Genomic DNA, 15308 nt, shown 5'->3' on the forward strand with positions numbered 1-15308 from the left:
CCCTTCCTTGTTGGCGGTTTCCAGGAGAGATGCTGTTGGAGGGCTCCAGTGCACCACCTGGCTGTGGGGCCCTTCAGAGGAGCTGGTCAGAGCAATAGAAGGCTCCTCTCTGTTCCACCTTGCCTGCCCTTAACCCTCTCTATCCCTTTGCTCAAGTGGGCTGGGGTGGGAGAAATCAGTGTTTTGACCAGATTTTACAAAAACATTTTACTTCTTTGTACAATACCATCCTATGTAAAGATGCAATTTGTATTGAGTTGAAGATTGTCATGGAATAAAGATCACACAGTATTTGAGGCCAAAAAAAAAAAGAATATATACTTATGTCCTCATGGACAATATTAATACAGACCACTCAGAGCCCTGCAAAGTGAGGCTGGGAATGGCAGCAGCCCTCCATCATGCAGAGCCTGCGTGCCAGGCTTCTCAGTGTAGGCTTACCTGCCAGGGGGGCAGAGAGGACAGGTGCATGGGGTGGAGTCCCCAGGCAAACCAATCACCTTCCCATAGTAGCCAGGAGCACACACCTCACAGTGGTCACCAGCTGTGTGGTTGCTGCAGTTCTGGATTTCCACATTTCAAAGAGAGAGGAAGCAAAGGGAGATGGTTAGACACCCTTCTTACCGGGAAACAGCTGTACAACCATGCTTCTTATCAGATAAATTTTTTTAAAAATCTTAAGGAAGATGGACCGTTTTTCTTCATATTTCCTGAAATCCTGGAAACCTTTCCGGCTCTGGGCCTTCATTTAACATAAGACTGCATTCATCTACTGTAGCTTAGAAACTACTAGTATGTTAAGGAAAATAGTCACAGAGTCATAGGACCCCTCAAAGTTGTCAGGATTCAGAAAAGTATGATGTGAATCTAAAGCATCTACTTGGGGCTCAATGGCATATAGGGAACTAAAATGGCAGACAAGAGTGGGCGGGTGATTTAGGAAATGGACTATGTAGGAAGGAAACTCTTGATCTTAGAAGCACTGCCAACAGAGTTTTACAATAACCAAGTGAATTCTAGTTAAATTTTATGTCATGTGGTTGGAGAGATGGCACAGCAGCTAAAAGCACTTGATACTCTTGCAGAGGACCTGGGTTTAGTTCTCAGAATGCACAGGGCAGCTCATAACTGTAATTCCAGTTCCAGAGGACCCAATGCTCTCTTCTGGCCTCCATGGGCACTGCATATACATAGCTCACATACTTGTAGGCAAAATGTGCATACAAATAAAGTAATGATAAATAAGTCTTAAGAAACAATGTATGTCATTAGTTAAATCAATAACCTTCCTATTAAAAGAATACATAATTTTTAAGATAAAAGTACAAGCAATTGCTGGCAACCAATTCTAACTTAAAAATTGCTGTTCACTATTTGCTCAGCCCCTGTTCCTCCTCTGATGCAGCTGAGGCAGAGACAGCAACACCAGGAGCCCCTGAGCAGGCTCTAACCCTCACTCTGCCCTTTGTTCTTGCCAGCAAGAGATGATGTAGCAAGATATCTTTCAAAGTATTTAAGAGACTATCTTCGTGGATTCTTTTCAATTAGAATATAGTCAAGTATTTTTCTAAATTGTCTTTCCTATTTCAGCTGATGGAGACAGATTTTATTAGAATCTACGTGGCTTCTCAAACGAGTCTCTCTTTGAAGCAAAATTGGCAATCTCTTAAAAAATAGTGATAAGTACTTGTTTTGCCAACACAGTGTGAGGCAGACAAGGAGTAAATACTGGATGAGGAGAGGGTAGAGCAGATCTCCTGATGTGTCACTGTGAGCTTCAGTTCCAGCAGCAAACACTTCCCCTAACAGACAATGGACTGTAGCTTCCCGACCGCCCACATCCTACAGAATGAAAGGCAAGCTGTCCTGGAAAGAGACAGAGAACTGAGGACTTGTTACTGAGCACTAAAGTGTGGGACGCATCCATTGTTGAAGGAGATGCAGAGAAAATACTTGACAGTCTCCTAAGGATGTGAGGTTCATTTTGTCTTCCAGATGGGGATGGTGGGAAGTAGGTATGGGGCTAAGAGGACCTCCTGGAATGTCTCCCTGGTCCTGGTGCCCCCTTTCAAGCCATAGTGACTGTGAACTTAGGCCAGTACCCACCCAAGCAAGTATACCAGACACTGTCCAGTTTCCGGGTCACAGGCATCACTGTGGTTGTTACAACTGCAGGGCACACAAGGAGCAAGGAGAGGGTGGGGTCCCCTGCCACTGCCTTCTGGGAGCTTCCCTCTGTGGTACCCAGGGGCACAGTCCTGAAGGGAGCCAAAAAGGACAAGAAATGAACAATCTGACTCAAAACTGAGCAAAGAACTGAATATTCTCAGTGAAGACATACAAATAGCTAACAAGCATAGGAGAAGCTCAACATCACTCTTATGAGGGAAATGCACATGACAACCACAGTAATGTCTGGGAACAGTAGCCTAGACCTGCAGTCCCAGTGCTGAGGAAGCGGAAGCAGGAGGACTGCTGTGAATGCTGGTCTGGTCCAGCCTAGGCTACAGAGTGAGTTTCAAGCCAGCATAGACTGCAGAGTGAAGCATTGTCCCCAAATTCCTATCAACCAATGAAAATACTAACAAAGAACAAGAAAAACCCAAAGACAAAACCAAAAGATTCCAATCCCCAACAAAACCCATGTCTTCAATCAAAACAGCAAAAACTAAGTGCTGGGAAAGATGTACAGAAAATGCACTGCTTGTAAGAAAGAAAAACCATATGAAGAGTCCCCCAGATTTAAAAGCTGAATTACCATATGATAGAATAATTCTACTTCTGGTAAACCCATATGAATCGACTGCAGGAGCTTGAAGAACTTTTCACATGCCCCTGTTCATAGCAATAGTCATAACAGAAAAAGTGGTGGATGGGACCCAAGTCCCCACGGAAGAATGGAGAAGCCAAACGAACATATCCAAATGACAGCATTAGTCAGCCTTCATGCCACGACATGGTGAACCCTCAGGACATTATGTTAAGTAAAAAGGAAACACAGAAATACTATCCATCGTGTCCATATAGGGAGCCTAGAGTGGTAAAACTCACTGAGTCAGAAATGTAATGCACACCAGGCATGGTGGCACATGCCTTTAATCCCAGTACTTGGGAGGTAGAGGCAGGTGGATCTTTGTGAGTTCAAGGCCAGGCTGGTCTCTATAGCGAACCCAGGCCAGCTGTGGCTACAGGGAGACCCTGTCTCAAAAGGACAATAAATTAAATAAATAAATAATAAATAAATAAAATAAATGAATGAATGATAGGTAGGTAGATGATAGATAGACAGACAGACAGATAGATAGATAGATAGATAGATAGATAGATAGATAGATAGATAGACAGACAGACAGATAGATAGATAATAAAAAATAAAAAAGAAATGGAATGCAGATAGAGGGGTTGGGGAGAAAGGGAATTGGAGTTGTTGAGACGGTGCAGTTTCAGTTTGCCAAGAAAAACGTTCTAGAGAACAGTGTGAGTGTGCACGAGGCTACCAACACTTAAAAATAGGTTGAGATGATAAATCTGTATTTATGGACATTTAAACAAAATTTAAAAATTTTAAATTTAAAAAAGCAATACAAATGGCATCATAGACACTTCTGTGCCATTCTTCACTTGGGATTGCTGCTGACAGCACGCCTCAGCTTGAAACCAGGAGGCAGATGAGCACTGAAGGCTCCCTACCTGACAGGAGAATCCAGCTGTGCCAGGAGGACAGATGCAGTGCTCTAACAGGTATGCCACCTCTCCCTCAGAGGGTGGCTCTGCAGCCTTCCAGCCAACCTCCATGGAAATGTTGGTGATTCTGTGCCATCATAGTGGAAGAGGGGTAAGAGGGGTAAGAGGAAACACTAACAGGTTAAGAAACTTCTGGAAATACTGCATATGATATAACATTTGCATCCAAGCCAGAGAGTTCCTCGTAGTCTGGGGTGGTTTGACTCATGATTATAAACAAAGTGCACTAGCATGTGCAGTCTGTGATCACAGCGATGGTCCATGGCCAACATGGCAGAACTTGAAGAATACACAACAGAAGGTATATTAGAGCCTCTCTGAGTGCTGGTTTTCCTGGGACTTAATGTGTTTCCTTATGGATTAAATGGGTAGGTGGTCATACCTCCGACATGGTTACAAAACAGAAATGGCTCAGTGGTTAAGAACACTGGTTGTTCTTGCAGAAGACCCGGGTTTGAATCCCAGCACCCACATGGCAGCTAACAACTGTCGGTAACTTGCAGAGAACCCAGGTTCAATTGGCAGCACCCACATGGCGGCTATGAACTGTCCTTAACTCCAGCTCCAAAGAATCCAAAGCCCTCTTCTGACCTCTGCACGGCATTGCATGATATGGGTGCACTTACCTACATGCAGGCAATACACTCGCACACATAAAATAAAAATAATAAATAAAATATTTTTTAAAAAAAGAAATACTGCATCTTCCAAGGGTAGAAAAGAGCTTTTTGCATTTTATTTTTAGCTCAGATCCTACAATGTTGGATTTACTTTTAGCCATTTATTACCATGCCAGATGGGATAATTTGTACTTCACGCACTCCATTCCATAATTACACTCTGACAGTTTGGATAGAAATGTCTCTAATGGCTCATGTGTTCATAACTTAGTCCTCTAGTGATGGTACTGAAGGAGGTAGGACCTAGTTGGAGGAAGGAGGTCCCTGAGAGCATGCTGTTGATGGAGATAGCTTGCTCCCAGTCTCTGACTCACTTGCTCTCTATTTCTTGGCTACCATGAAGTGAGCAGCATTTGTCTGCCATGATGTTAATATTTAACAAATTTGGATAAGGAACAGAGATTCACCTATTAGTAAAGATTAGGTAATGGGAGTGAGGGAACAAATCTTTTCAGTTCTATATCAAATAAGAAAATAACTGAAAATTCTAGAAGTTTCCATGTACCTGCTTTGCTCTTGACCATACGATGCCTTGATGAGGATGTACTCAATATTGCTAAGAACAGACATAAAGTCCAAGTGTGTAACATGTTTTTCAGAAACAGAGTTAAAGTATTTCCAAAACTCCTATGGGTGAGAAAGATGTCCAATTAAATTCAGAGCACAAATTCTCACAGACATATGGCCTTAAAGAGAACACAGTTCTTTCATAAATGTCTTCAGATACCAGGGCATATCTGTTCTGGGCATATCAATAAGCCTAACTGACAAAGATCTGCTGTAGCCAGCATTGGGGGTGGGGTGGGCCTATCCACCCACAGATACACACTGTCCAAGACAATGCCAGCCAGTGACCATGAAGCAAACACATTCTGAATGAAGGGACACTTTCCACATTCTAACAAGTCCAATGACATCTGTGCCACTGTATCTATGCAAGTGGAAGCCTGAGTACCAATGATCTAAGATGCAATCCCCACTAAACCAAGATAAGCCTACTATAGTACCTCCCCCTCACCCACAGCAATACACTGCAAGATCCCCAGGGAATGTCTGAAACTTTAGGTAGTAGTACCAACTCCTAATGCATTTTCTTATAGATACCTACAATACAGTTTAACTTATACATTAGGTACAATGGGGATTGGCAAAATTAACTAATACTTAAACAGAGCAATTATAACAACATGCTGTAATAAAACTGCCAGCATTATTACACTTCCACTTTGGGGCCACTGTCAAGAAAAAAAGATGAACTTAAGCACAAAGAAAGTAACACTGTGACAGATGAACTGATAGCCTAGAACTCTAGGTAATGACTAAGTGACTGGCAGGCCAGTAACTCATACAGGGAGGATATGATACATAAAACGATAAGTCAGGTCCTGGACAGATCAGAGCAGAAAGCTATAAGATTTCATCATAATACTAAGAACAGTACACAATTTAAAACTTAGAAATTGTTTCCACTTAATATCTTTGGACCTAAGTTGACCTCGAGTAACTGAAGCTACGGAAAGCAAAGCTACAGGGAAGACTACTACTGTGCCTTTCCTGAGGACACGGAATGTGGACAGTCCTTAGAAACCTTGGGAAAACCACTGAAGCTGGATCCCAGAGCGTCTTGCTCTGTGTCTTATCAGCAACTCTGAGTTTTCATTACCCTGAGAGCAAAGTTCACATCCTTAGGGAATGTATACAAAAAGGCCACACATCACCTCTTTCATGCCCGCTTCTCGATCCTGTCGCACTTCGTTGTCTGGCGCAGGTGCATCCATGTAAATGACATGCTTCCTGGTCCGACCTCCTTTGATAAGAACTTGAGGCTCATAATTGGCGGTGCCAGTGGCATGGGCAGCATAGAAGGCCACACTGTACCACAGTTTGCCACCATAGGCCAGGAGCTAACAAAGGACAAATTCTTTTTATTTCTCTGACACATTCTTGGTTTATAAAGACCTTTCATTAAAAGCCTGTCATTACATAAAAGATGTCATACATGAAACTCCATCCAATGGGTGAAAAGTGTCATCTGGAATTTGCTTCCTTCTATTCTGTTCAGTCTCATTCTATTAAACTGGTTAAAGCTTTTACTTCTGTGATATCAACAAAAGTGGTATCAGAACTAATCAGTGCAGTAATGGTTCTCGTTATCACAGGCTTCTTTGAATCAAAATCATCTATTATCTAGAGGAGCCCTGGAGATGGATTTGTTCATTATAAAGATCAAAGTGAGCCTGGCATGGTGCCACAGGTTGGTTATCTCAGGACTTGGGAAACTGAGGCAGGAGGATTAAAAATCCTGGGCTAATATAGTGAGATCAACCTCAAAACACCAGAATGATGATGTAAAATAATAAAGACCCAGGTGAATTCATACAATATTTATGTAAACAAAAAATGCAATCAAGGCCTTTTGTAACTCTTTTATAGTAGGGTGCCTGCTTGGGAAGCACTTCCTAGGGCAAATCTAGCTCTGAGCTTCCTATGTAGCTGATACTACTAATTACAGAACTGACTTGTTGAATTATTGCTTAAGAAAGAAAAAAACTAACATGAATTATATTGTACAAGACTTTGAAAATTAAAACATTTGAAGATCCAAACATTTGCAAGCATTTTTATAAGCTTAGGATATCTCCATCCTCACTTGGAAGAGGAATTTAATTACCATGTTCCCTTTAGTGATGGTCTCACACAAGTAGGACGCTGTTTTCAGTTGTGTCTGTCACTTTCTAGAAAGGGAAGCTGGCTCTCGGCCAGTGTGCACCCACCTGGTCTCCCTGAACTGCTTTGGCAGCCGCCAGTAAAATGGCTCCCCGTGGACATGCTGGCGGACAACCTCAGCGTCCAGCAAGATGTCAGGAGCCTGGAAATGCACTCCTGCAACTGTGCCCTCAAGGTTGCTCTGAGAAACCACACGCAGTAAGAGTCTGATGGGAGGCCAGTGTTACCTAGGTCCAGAACAGAGCAAGATGAACTTTGGATTAAGAATAAAGTCATCACAGAGGTGGTTCAGTGGGTAACAGCACTTACTGTGCAAGCATGAGGCCCATGCTCAAATCCCCAGAAACAGTGTAAAAATTGGGTGGGTGTGACTGCACATGCACTTGTAACCCTAGAGCCATAGAAGGCACAGATAGGGGTATGGCTGGGGCTTGCTTGCTGCTAGCCTAATTTTAGGTTCACTGAGAGTCCTTATCTCAAAGGAATACCTAGTGTCCTCCTCTGGTTTCTGCATACACTCACCCCAACACACACACACACACACACACACACACACACACACACAGTATTAAGCATCTGCATTTGATCTTCATGACTAAAGCCAAGATAGCAAAGACTTTTTCTTTAAGTTGCACATCTGGATAAAGATGAGCTGAAAGTCACTGCTGCCCTGGGCAACTGTCAACCACAGGAAGGATACCTTGTCGTAGTTATCTCTTCTAAGAAGAGCCTTTGATGGAGCAGCTGAAGGTCCACCTTCAGCTTGGCTCCATTTACTTCTCTGGAGCACAGAAGTGGAACTGGGATCCATGTACCAACCAAATCAGTATCCTAGAATTTCTGATGTTGCTAGGGAAACTCTGAATGTAAATCTCTGCTGTCTCCCTATGCCCACCTGACTCCCAAAGGCAAGAGGGGTAACAGAACATTCATAACTGTATATATGTGACTTACTGGAGTCCTCACGTAACCCTCCAACTCTGAGCAGAGCTGTGACAATCCAGAGCAGAAGCAGGGGCTGCACCCTAGGGGGTTGTCGGCATGCAAGGCAAAAGTGCCCACTTGACACTGACTGCATCAGAGGCCCACGACATTCTCCTGAGCAAGGCGGGGGGCAGGAGGGGGCGACAGAAATTAATGCCCAGGAAAAAAAGGAGATGTAATTTCTATACACATGGAGAGGAAATAAAACACATTAACTCACAAGCCTCACTAAGCTCAGTTTCCTGATGCCATGTCTCTAAGCTCTGTAAGCATTAGTTTTCTCAAAGACTCAGAGATTCCCAGACATGACTGACTGTCAAAGTTGTCTTTGCAGTTGGAAAAAATAGACTTCCTAATATGACTCTCCTGTCAGGTGGAACACCAGACCAGGTGATGGCAAACACAGAGCTAGGGAAGTTTCCAGGCCCTGGTACAAACATGACTTCTTCCTTGGTCATCAACAAGACAATCAACAATCCTATATCATCAACAAGACAAATCACCCTCAGGCTGAGACCTCACCATTGTTGCAAAAAGGATTAGAAAAGGTGCCAATGACCTGGTAACAAAGTATGCTGGGAAAACCATTGGGTAGCTATATGATTGCAACTGACACTCAACTCTTACTTTGTAAGAAAATATTACCCACAATTCCCTTTATTTGTCCAGCACATTAATAATTACCTGACCAAGAGCACAATTACTTCATAGTTATAAAAATCTCATTTTCCCTAAGCCTTGCTAAATGTTTTAACTGTTTCTTCAAGACAGACTGGCTACTCCATCCACTGGAACACACATGAGAAAGCAGTGATTTTTCAAAGCAGTTCAATCACCTGACATGTAATAAATGTCAAAACTTCTATTTTAAGAATCTTCCATCATTTTAGCAAAGCATATAGAGACTTTAAAGTCAGGCATAGGAGTTTGAGGACGCATTTAAAAGCTTGCTGCTAACTTAAATAGACATTAAGTCCAGGCCTGGGAAATGAGGAATGAGGAGGGTCGACCACAAATACCTTGCAGGAGCAGACACCACTTTCCTCTGCACAGCTGCAAAGACCAGGCACCAGGTTACAGGTGTCTGCCAGTGTCCCCCTCAAGTCACAGTCACAAGGCACACAGTCAGGAAACCTTCTGTAACCCAAGGAGCATTGATCGCAGCTCCGCCCACCAAACCCAGTCTTGCATTCGCACTGGCCAGACAGTACATCACACTGAGGACCTGTGGAGCCCACAAGGCTGCAGTTGCAGGCCTGAAAGAGAGAAACAAAACTGATAAAAGGCAGCACTTATGTCCTCATAAGGTACACAAACTCAGACTCTACTAAGTATGGGACAATAACACAAACAAGCCAATCTCTCGCTGTTCCTTCACGGAGCCAGGAGGGCTGCGTGGCAGGACATGCATGCATCTTAGTGACATACTTATGCACATTGTGTCAAAACTGAATTCAATTAAATCTAAGAGAGCCAACCAGCTCAGAGAACTTATTTTAGACACCAGGTAATGTCCCCACCACTTCAAAACACAAGCTCAGTGGGGCCTAACCTAAGAAAATTACAGAAAACCAGAGTCCTCACAGGTTTGACTGAATCCCCCAATAAACTGATTTGCAACTCTGCTGGAACATACAGGCCAGAACGTATTTAAAGGGCATTAAATATCTATTCTGATTTTCTAGTGAATTTTACAACTAAGATCTTGAAGAAAATCCACTGTAAAGCATTTGAAAGATGCAAATCTGATGCATTTCTTCCTATAATTGTTTTAAGTCCACTATTTATTTAGTGATGGATCACAGCTACATCCCTAGGCTAGTCTAGAACTGGGCTCAAACAGTCCTCTTTGCCTCAGCCTCTGGGGTAGCTGGGACCACCGGGATGCCCCACTACTGCTCCAAGTTATAATGATTTAATTAATTAATTTTTATTTTATGTGTATAAGTGTTTTGCCTGCATGCAAGTGCACCATGTGCATTCACTGCCTGTGAAGGGCAGAAGATGGCGTCAGGTTCTCTGGAAATGGAGTTATAGAAAGTCGTTAGCTGCCATGTGGGTGTTGGGAACCAAACCCAGGTCATCTGCAAGAGCAGTCAGGGCTCTTAACCACTGAGCCATCTCTCCAGTCCTCCAAGATGTACTGCTTTTAAACAAATGCAATGGCACAATTTGACTGCTTAAAACCAAGAGCCTGGATAAAAGGAAATTTGGTCCAGGGGAGGAACTCTGAGGTCAATGTGCAGTGGCAACACCCACCTGGCACCCTTGCTCTGGGTCCCAGCCCCAGTACTCCTCCTCACAGTCCTCACATTTCAGGCCCCGAGTATGAGGAGGGCAGAGGCACTCTCCAGATCCTGGGTCACAATTATTCTGCGTATGAGCACAGTCACAGGCTAAAACAAAAAACAAGCATCAGTACATATTTAGATGGCTGATGTGATTAGAGGGGTGATGGTTGATAGTACAAGTTATCCCTCTTTTATGACGAACTGCAATCATTAAAAGAGACCTCATGACTCCTGAGACCACCTCCTAGCTCCTGGAGGTGGTTGTCCCCCCGTGAGGAGAGGCAATCGGAGGATGAGAAGTGGAACAGAGACCCCCCCCAATGGCTGGAAGAACAGATGGCACTCACATCATTGAGATCTCACTTCACTGAGATCTTACGTCTCTGAGATCTTATTATCTGCCCACTGTTGTGTTAAGGATATGGCCCCAAACCCTTACAGTAACCCCTAGATGCAGACCTAGATGCACTATTAAGGCCTTGTTTTACAGATAAGGAAACTAAGGCTAAGTGAGGTTAGTAATTAACCTAAGTTTGGACAGCTAGAGTGTGGCAGAGCCAGAACCAAAGTGCACACTTACAACCTGAATTACAAACAGAAAACAGGTATGAAGGCCTACTATGAAGAAAAGTAAAGGAACTTCACAGAAGTTAATCTGCTGTCAATGAAGGTGAGAGGGAAAGTCTGACAAAAAAACAGCTAAGGAACTCGAGAGCTTACGTGTACAACCACCATCCTGATATACATAGAAGCCGCGTAAACACCTGTCACACCTTTTCCCAGCTACACCTGGTACACAGTGACACTGGCCTTCATCTGTGCAGTTGTCTGACATGGAGCCCGCTGCACTACAGTTACAGGGCACAGAGCCAAGCCCTGTGTCCAACCCGTAGTAGCCAGGCTATGTCACAAGAAGGAAAAGAAACGGGTTAATAGCCAATACACACAATGGAGTGTTTTCCAAGTCACGCACAAGATGTTCCACAGAATCATCAGGTGTTCACACCTCTGTTCCTTAGCACACTGTGTTCTCTAAACAGGGAAGCACAGCATGGACGAGCCATGCCTACGGAGTAAGCTCTTCCCCACTGTCATAAATTCAAGTTCCTATGACCCCAACCTGAGGTGTCAATTACATATCACCAGCAAGTACTTGAATGGCGTGCAGTGACCAGTAAGTATCTTACCAGGCACTGGTCACACTGCTGTCCTGTCACATAAGGTTTGCAGTCACAGAGTCCAGTCTCCAGATGGCATACGCCAGAAAGGGAGCCGTTTTCATGGCACTCACATGCTAGGACACGCAAGACGTATTAATGATTAGTTTCGACTATGGTTATGGTAAAATCCTTTTAATTCCCAAAGGGAAAAAATTAAAAGTTCAGTGCACCAGATCATGGAACTAGTCTGCTTCATAAATAACTGAAAGTCCAGCCAGTTTGCCAAGCAACCACAGCACCAGGAATGGTGACCCTGGGGCTGGAGGCTTTGTTACCTGAGAGAAGGCCTGGAATCAGCCTCTTGTCTAAGCCCACCTTGAACAAGAACATGGCTTCTCTCTGGCCTTTCATTTCACCACAGCTTTGCATGAAATCCATGGAAATGAAGCCCTGTGGCCTCAGTCGTGAAAATGAACTTTCTCCCTTATCCCATAGCTTGACTGTATATGTGACACCTGATGGCTCAGCACACACCCATTCTTATCTGTGCCCCATCATGTAAGACACAGGCAGGTGTACATACACACCACACACACACTTCCCCTTACTAAGTCCATCTCCCTCAGATCTTGCTTTGTGGCCCCCTCCTTGCCTCTTGTCTGCTCAGGGGTCAAAGTCTCTAAACACCTCACATGTTAAATTCAGTGAGCAGATTTCAGTATTCATCTTACTGGATCTTTCTACTGAATTTGATCCGCTGACTTCTCAATCCCTGTCATTTCAATCAAGGTGTCCATATTGCTGAATCAGGTTGAGGGGCCCAGAGCTATAAAACATTTTCAATCTCTTAACCTATGTTTCTAGAATATTTTTTCTGGATCTTTGGTGCCCCCTTATGTCTTTACGTTGTAATGTCACAGTAAGACCAACATTTACACAAAATTATTGAAATACAAAACTGCCATTTTGATTCACTCACTCCATCTTAAAGTCTGTGCCAAAATAAAAATTCAGAAAAATTTGAGGGCTGCAGCATCATCCCCAGAGCTAGGCCCTCTCAGGCCTATGAAAACAACTTAGCAAGTAGTTCTACATGGTCCTTCATTTCAAGGCTCCAAACAGGACTTAGCCAATCACTGTGGGGTGGGAGGGGCCTGGGCAGGGGATGGGGTGAGGTCAGGTAGTTCAAGTGCAGACCACTAGGACTTTCTGCCACCATGCTGTAGCAGTTTCAGGGTCGGAGCCTCACCCTTTTTCATTTTACTCTTGTAGTCCCACCTGCCTCTGGCAACCTCACAGCATCCCTCTCAGTATGTAGTGGCTTTAAATACTGTTTTCCCCTCATTTCAGCCACCAGCAGCAAAGCCAGAACTTGGTAAGAAAACCTCAGTACTGCAATGGAACGGGAGCTTCCTGGATCTCTGACCTTCACAAATAATCAAGTCACTAGAGTACAAGGGAGGACCTGGGTGTCAGGTGTGTATCTGTCTGATCAACAGGAGACCCATCATTAGTTCACAAGCTACATTCAAGATAAAGGCTCTTCCAGGCTGAGTCCTTTTGACACATGTAAGGAGATGGAGATTCATATGGTCACATATAATAACCTTGACCTCACAGATCATGCACTCACCACAGCAATTTTTGGCAGTCATGGCATCCCCATAGAACCCATCTGTACACCTTTCACAGTGGGCACCATCTGTGTTCCTCAAGCACTTCAGGCACTCCCTGGTGACAGAGTCACAGTGGCCAGCCTCGAATGGATCAACATTGCCACTGCATGTTACATGGTAGACAGGATCCCCCTGGCACTGTTGGGTTTCCATAGTAACCATCTGCACATCTATATCCAACATGGAAAGCAGGATCAAATAAATGCAATTACTCAAGACATTAGCCCACTAGCCAGGGACTCTCCATGTGGCTATTAAATCACACTGGGTCTCTTCTGTAAGATTTACTATGGAAAATAACTGCATCCCCATTCAAGCATTCACAGGTCTTCCTCACCTATTGTGAGATGGGAGCAGATCCAAAATAAGTCATCAATCCAGTGGATAGGCACCGCATCCAACCACTCACAATGTCACCCAGCTCTTGACAGGCTGAGCCAGAGCTAGCCACCAAGACTTATGCGTGGGAAAGGACAATACTGGCTTTTGGGTGCCAGAAGATGACTATTAAATCAAGCCACTTACCACAGTGACTGTTATCTGAACTGAATGCTAAGACATGTGAGAACGGTAACTACTGACTCCTCTTCCCTACTGTCCTTGATGTGAACTCTGATGAACTCCAGGGGATAGAACACTGCTCTCGGTGGATATGCTGGCTTTCTTTATGAGCTCATGAAATAATAATGCTCCATAACTTCAAGACTACATTTTACATCTATGAAGAGTTTCATCACTATACATTGTATACATACATTGAATTATCACATCATTCCTACAGGGCATAGGCTATTACCATGCGTCAATTAACACTGAAACAACTGTAAATGTTTAAAACTAAAACATAGCATTTACACTGAATTTTAAAAAATAGCACTAATGCTGTTCAGTGAAACTGGGGAACACAGAGTAAATACCTCTCACACCAGGCTCCTGAGTAGCCCAGAGCACACCGGTCACAGATCACTTCCTCTGTCAGTGAGATGGCAGGTAGGGCTGCCATCAAAAAAAAATTGAAATAAATGTGATTTTCCAGTGGATATTGCCAATTTCTAAACATTTTAAATGGTTATTTTCTCCTACTCCTGCCCTAACCAACTTTCAACAGGTTATCAGTCTTCAGGCCAGAATTCAAGGCTCTGCCACAGTGCACACCTTCCAAGTCCCCTTTGTTCATGGTCCACTGCCCCTGCTCCTCTGTCCCTCAGCCCACAATGTGCTTGAGTTTCCCCATCTTTGCCTGTGTGAACTGGTTCATCCTCATTACCGAGCTCAACCTTGCTTCCTCCAAGAAGCCTGCTTGGATGATGTGGGGTATTTCAGCCTCTTCTTTCTCCTAGAGGTCTCCAGTTTGATCTTCCAAACTCCCAAGTTTGCTTTCCCCTAGTGCTTGCTGAAGTGCTAGAACAGTCTGAATAGGGAAGGCTGACAGTACCACACATTTCATTGTGAGTAATCCTCCACGGTCTCTACTGTCACCTGGGTATGGTTTGAATGTGCTCCTCAAAGTTTCAAGTGCAGAAAGTTTGCTTCATATTGTGACAACGTTGTGAGGTACTAGATAGATCATGGGGGGCACTGCCTTTGGAAGGGACTGAGGCACTTATGATGGAATCAAATTAATTCTCAAGAGACTGAGTTGTTATAGAAGAGTGAGCCCAGTCCTTGAACTTCTTTCTGGCTTCCTGTGTTGGGATGTGATCTCTTCCTCTCATACATGGTCTATCATTGTGGTGGTATCATCACCTTGGTAGAGACTGGCACCATGCCCTTGAACCTCCAGAATGATGAGCTATACAAATGTGCTTTCTTCCTGAGTTACCCAGCTTCCAGAACTTCAGAATGGTAACAGAACTGTTGAACACAGCATGTTTTTATAGTCTAGAGTTTCAAAGAATAATCCCTGTGGAGGGAATCCATTGGCAGTAGATAGAGGAAGAGTTCCAATGGTTAAATGAGAGAAGAGAGAGAGAGAGAGAGAGAGAGAGAGAGAGAGAGAGAGAGAGAGAGGGAGAGAGAGAGAGGGAGGAGGGGGGATTGTCTTTA

At 43.8% G+C, this 15308-nt stretch overlaps 1 protein-coding gene across 1 annotated transcript in view; it reads right to left on the reverse strand.

The window, feature by feature from the left end:
• LOC103740954 (laminin subunit alpha-1-like) overlaps window positions 1-13424 on the reverse strand; it is a 70344-nt gene extending 56920 nt beyond the window's left edge. Inside the window, 13 exon segments of the mRNA XM_029567622.1 lie at window positions 442-563; window positions 2121-2258; window positions 3691-3811; window positions 4930-5051; window positions 6143-6328; window positions 7195-7353; window positions 7355-7378; window positions 8106-8249; window positions 9155-9391; window positions 10395-10531; window positions 11147-11327; window positions 11614-11720; window positions 13220-13424. Of these exon segments, the coding sequence (XP_029423482.1) occupies window positions 442-563; window positions 2121-2258; window positions 3691-3811; window positions 4930-5051; window positions 6143-6328; window positions 7195-7353; window positions 7355-7378; window positions 8106-8249; window positions 9155-9391; window positions 10395-10531; window positions 11147-11327; window positions 11614-11720; window positions 13220-13424 (1883 nt within the window).
• Window positions 13425-15308: the final 1884 nt, after the last annotated feature.

This window comes from Nannospalax galili, unplaced genomic scaffold, assembly GCF_000622305.1.
Source record: "Nannospalax galili isolate Female #2095 unplaced genomic scaffold, S.galili_v1.0 scaffold301, whole genome shotgun sequence".
Taxonomy (NCBI): domain Eukaryota; kingdom Metazoa; phylum Chordata; class Mammalia; order Rodentia; family Spalacidae; genus Nannospalax; species Nannospalax galili.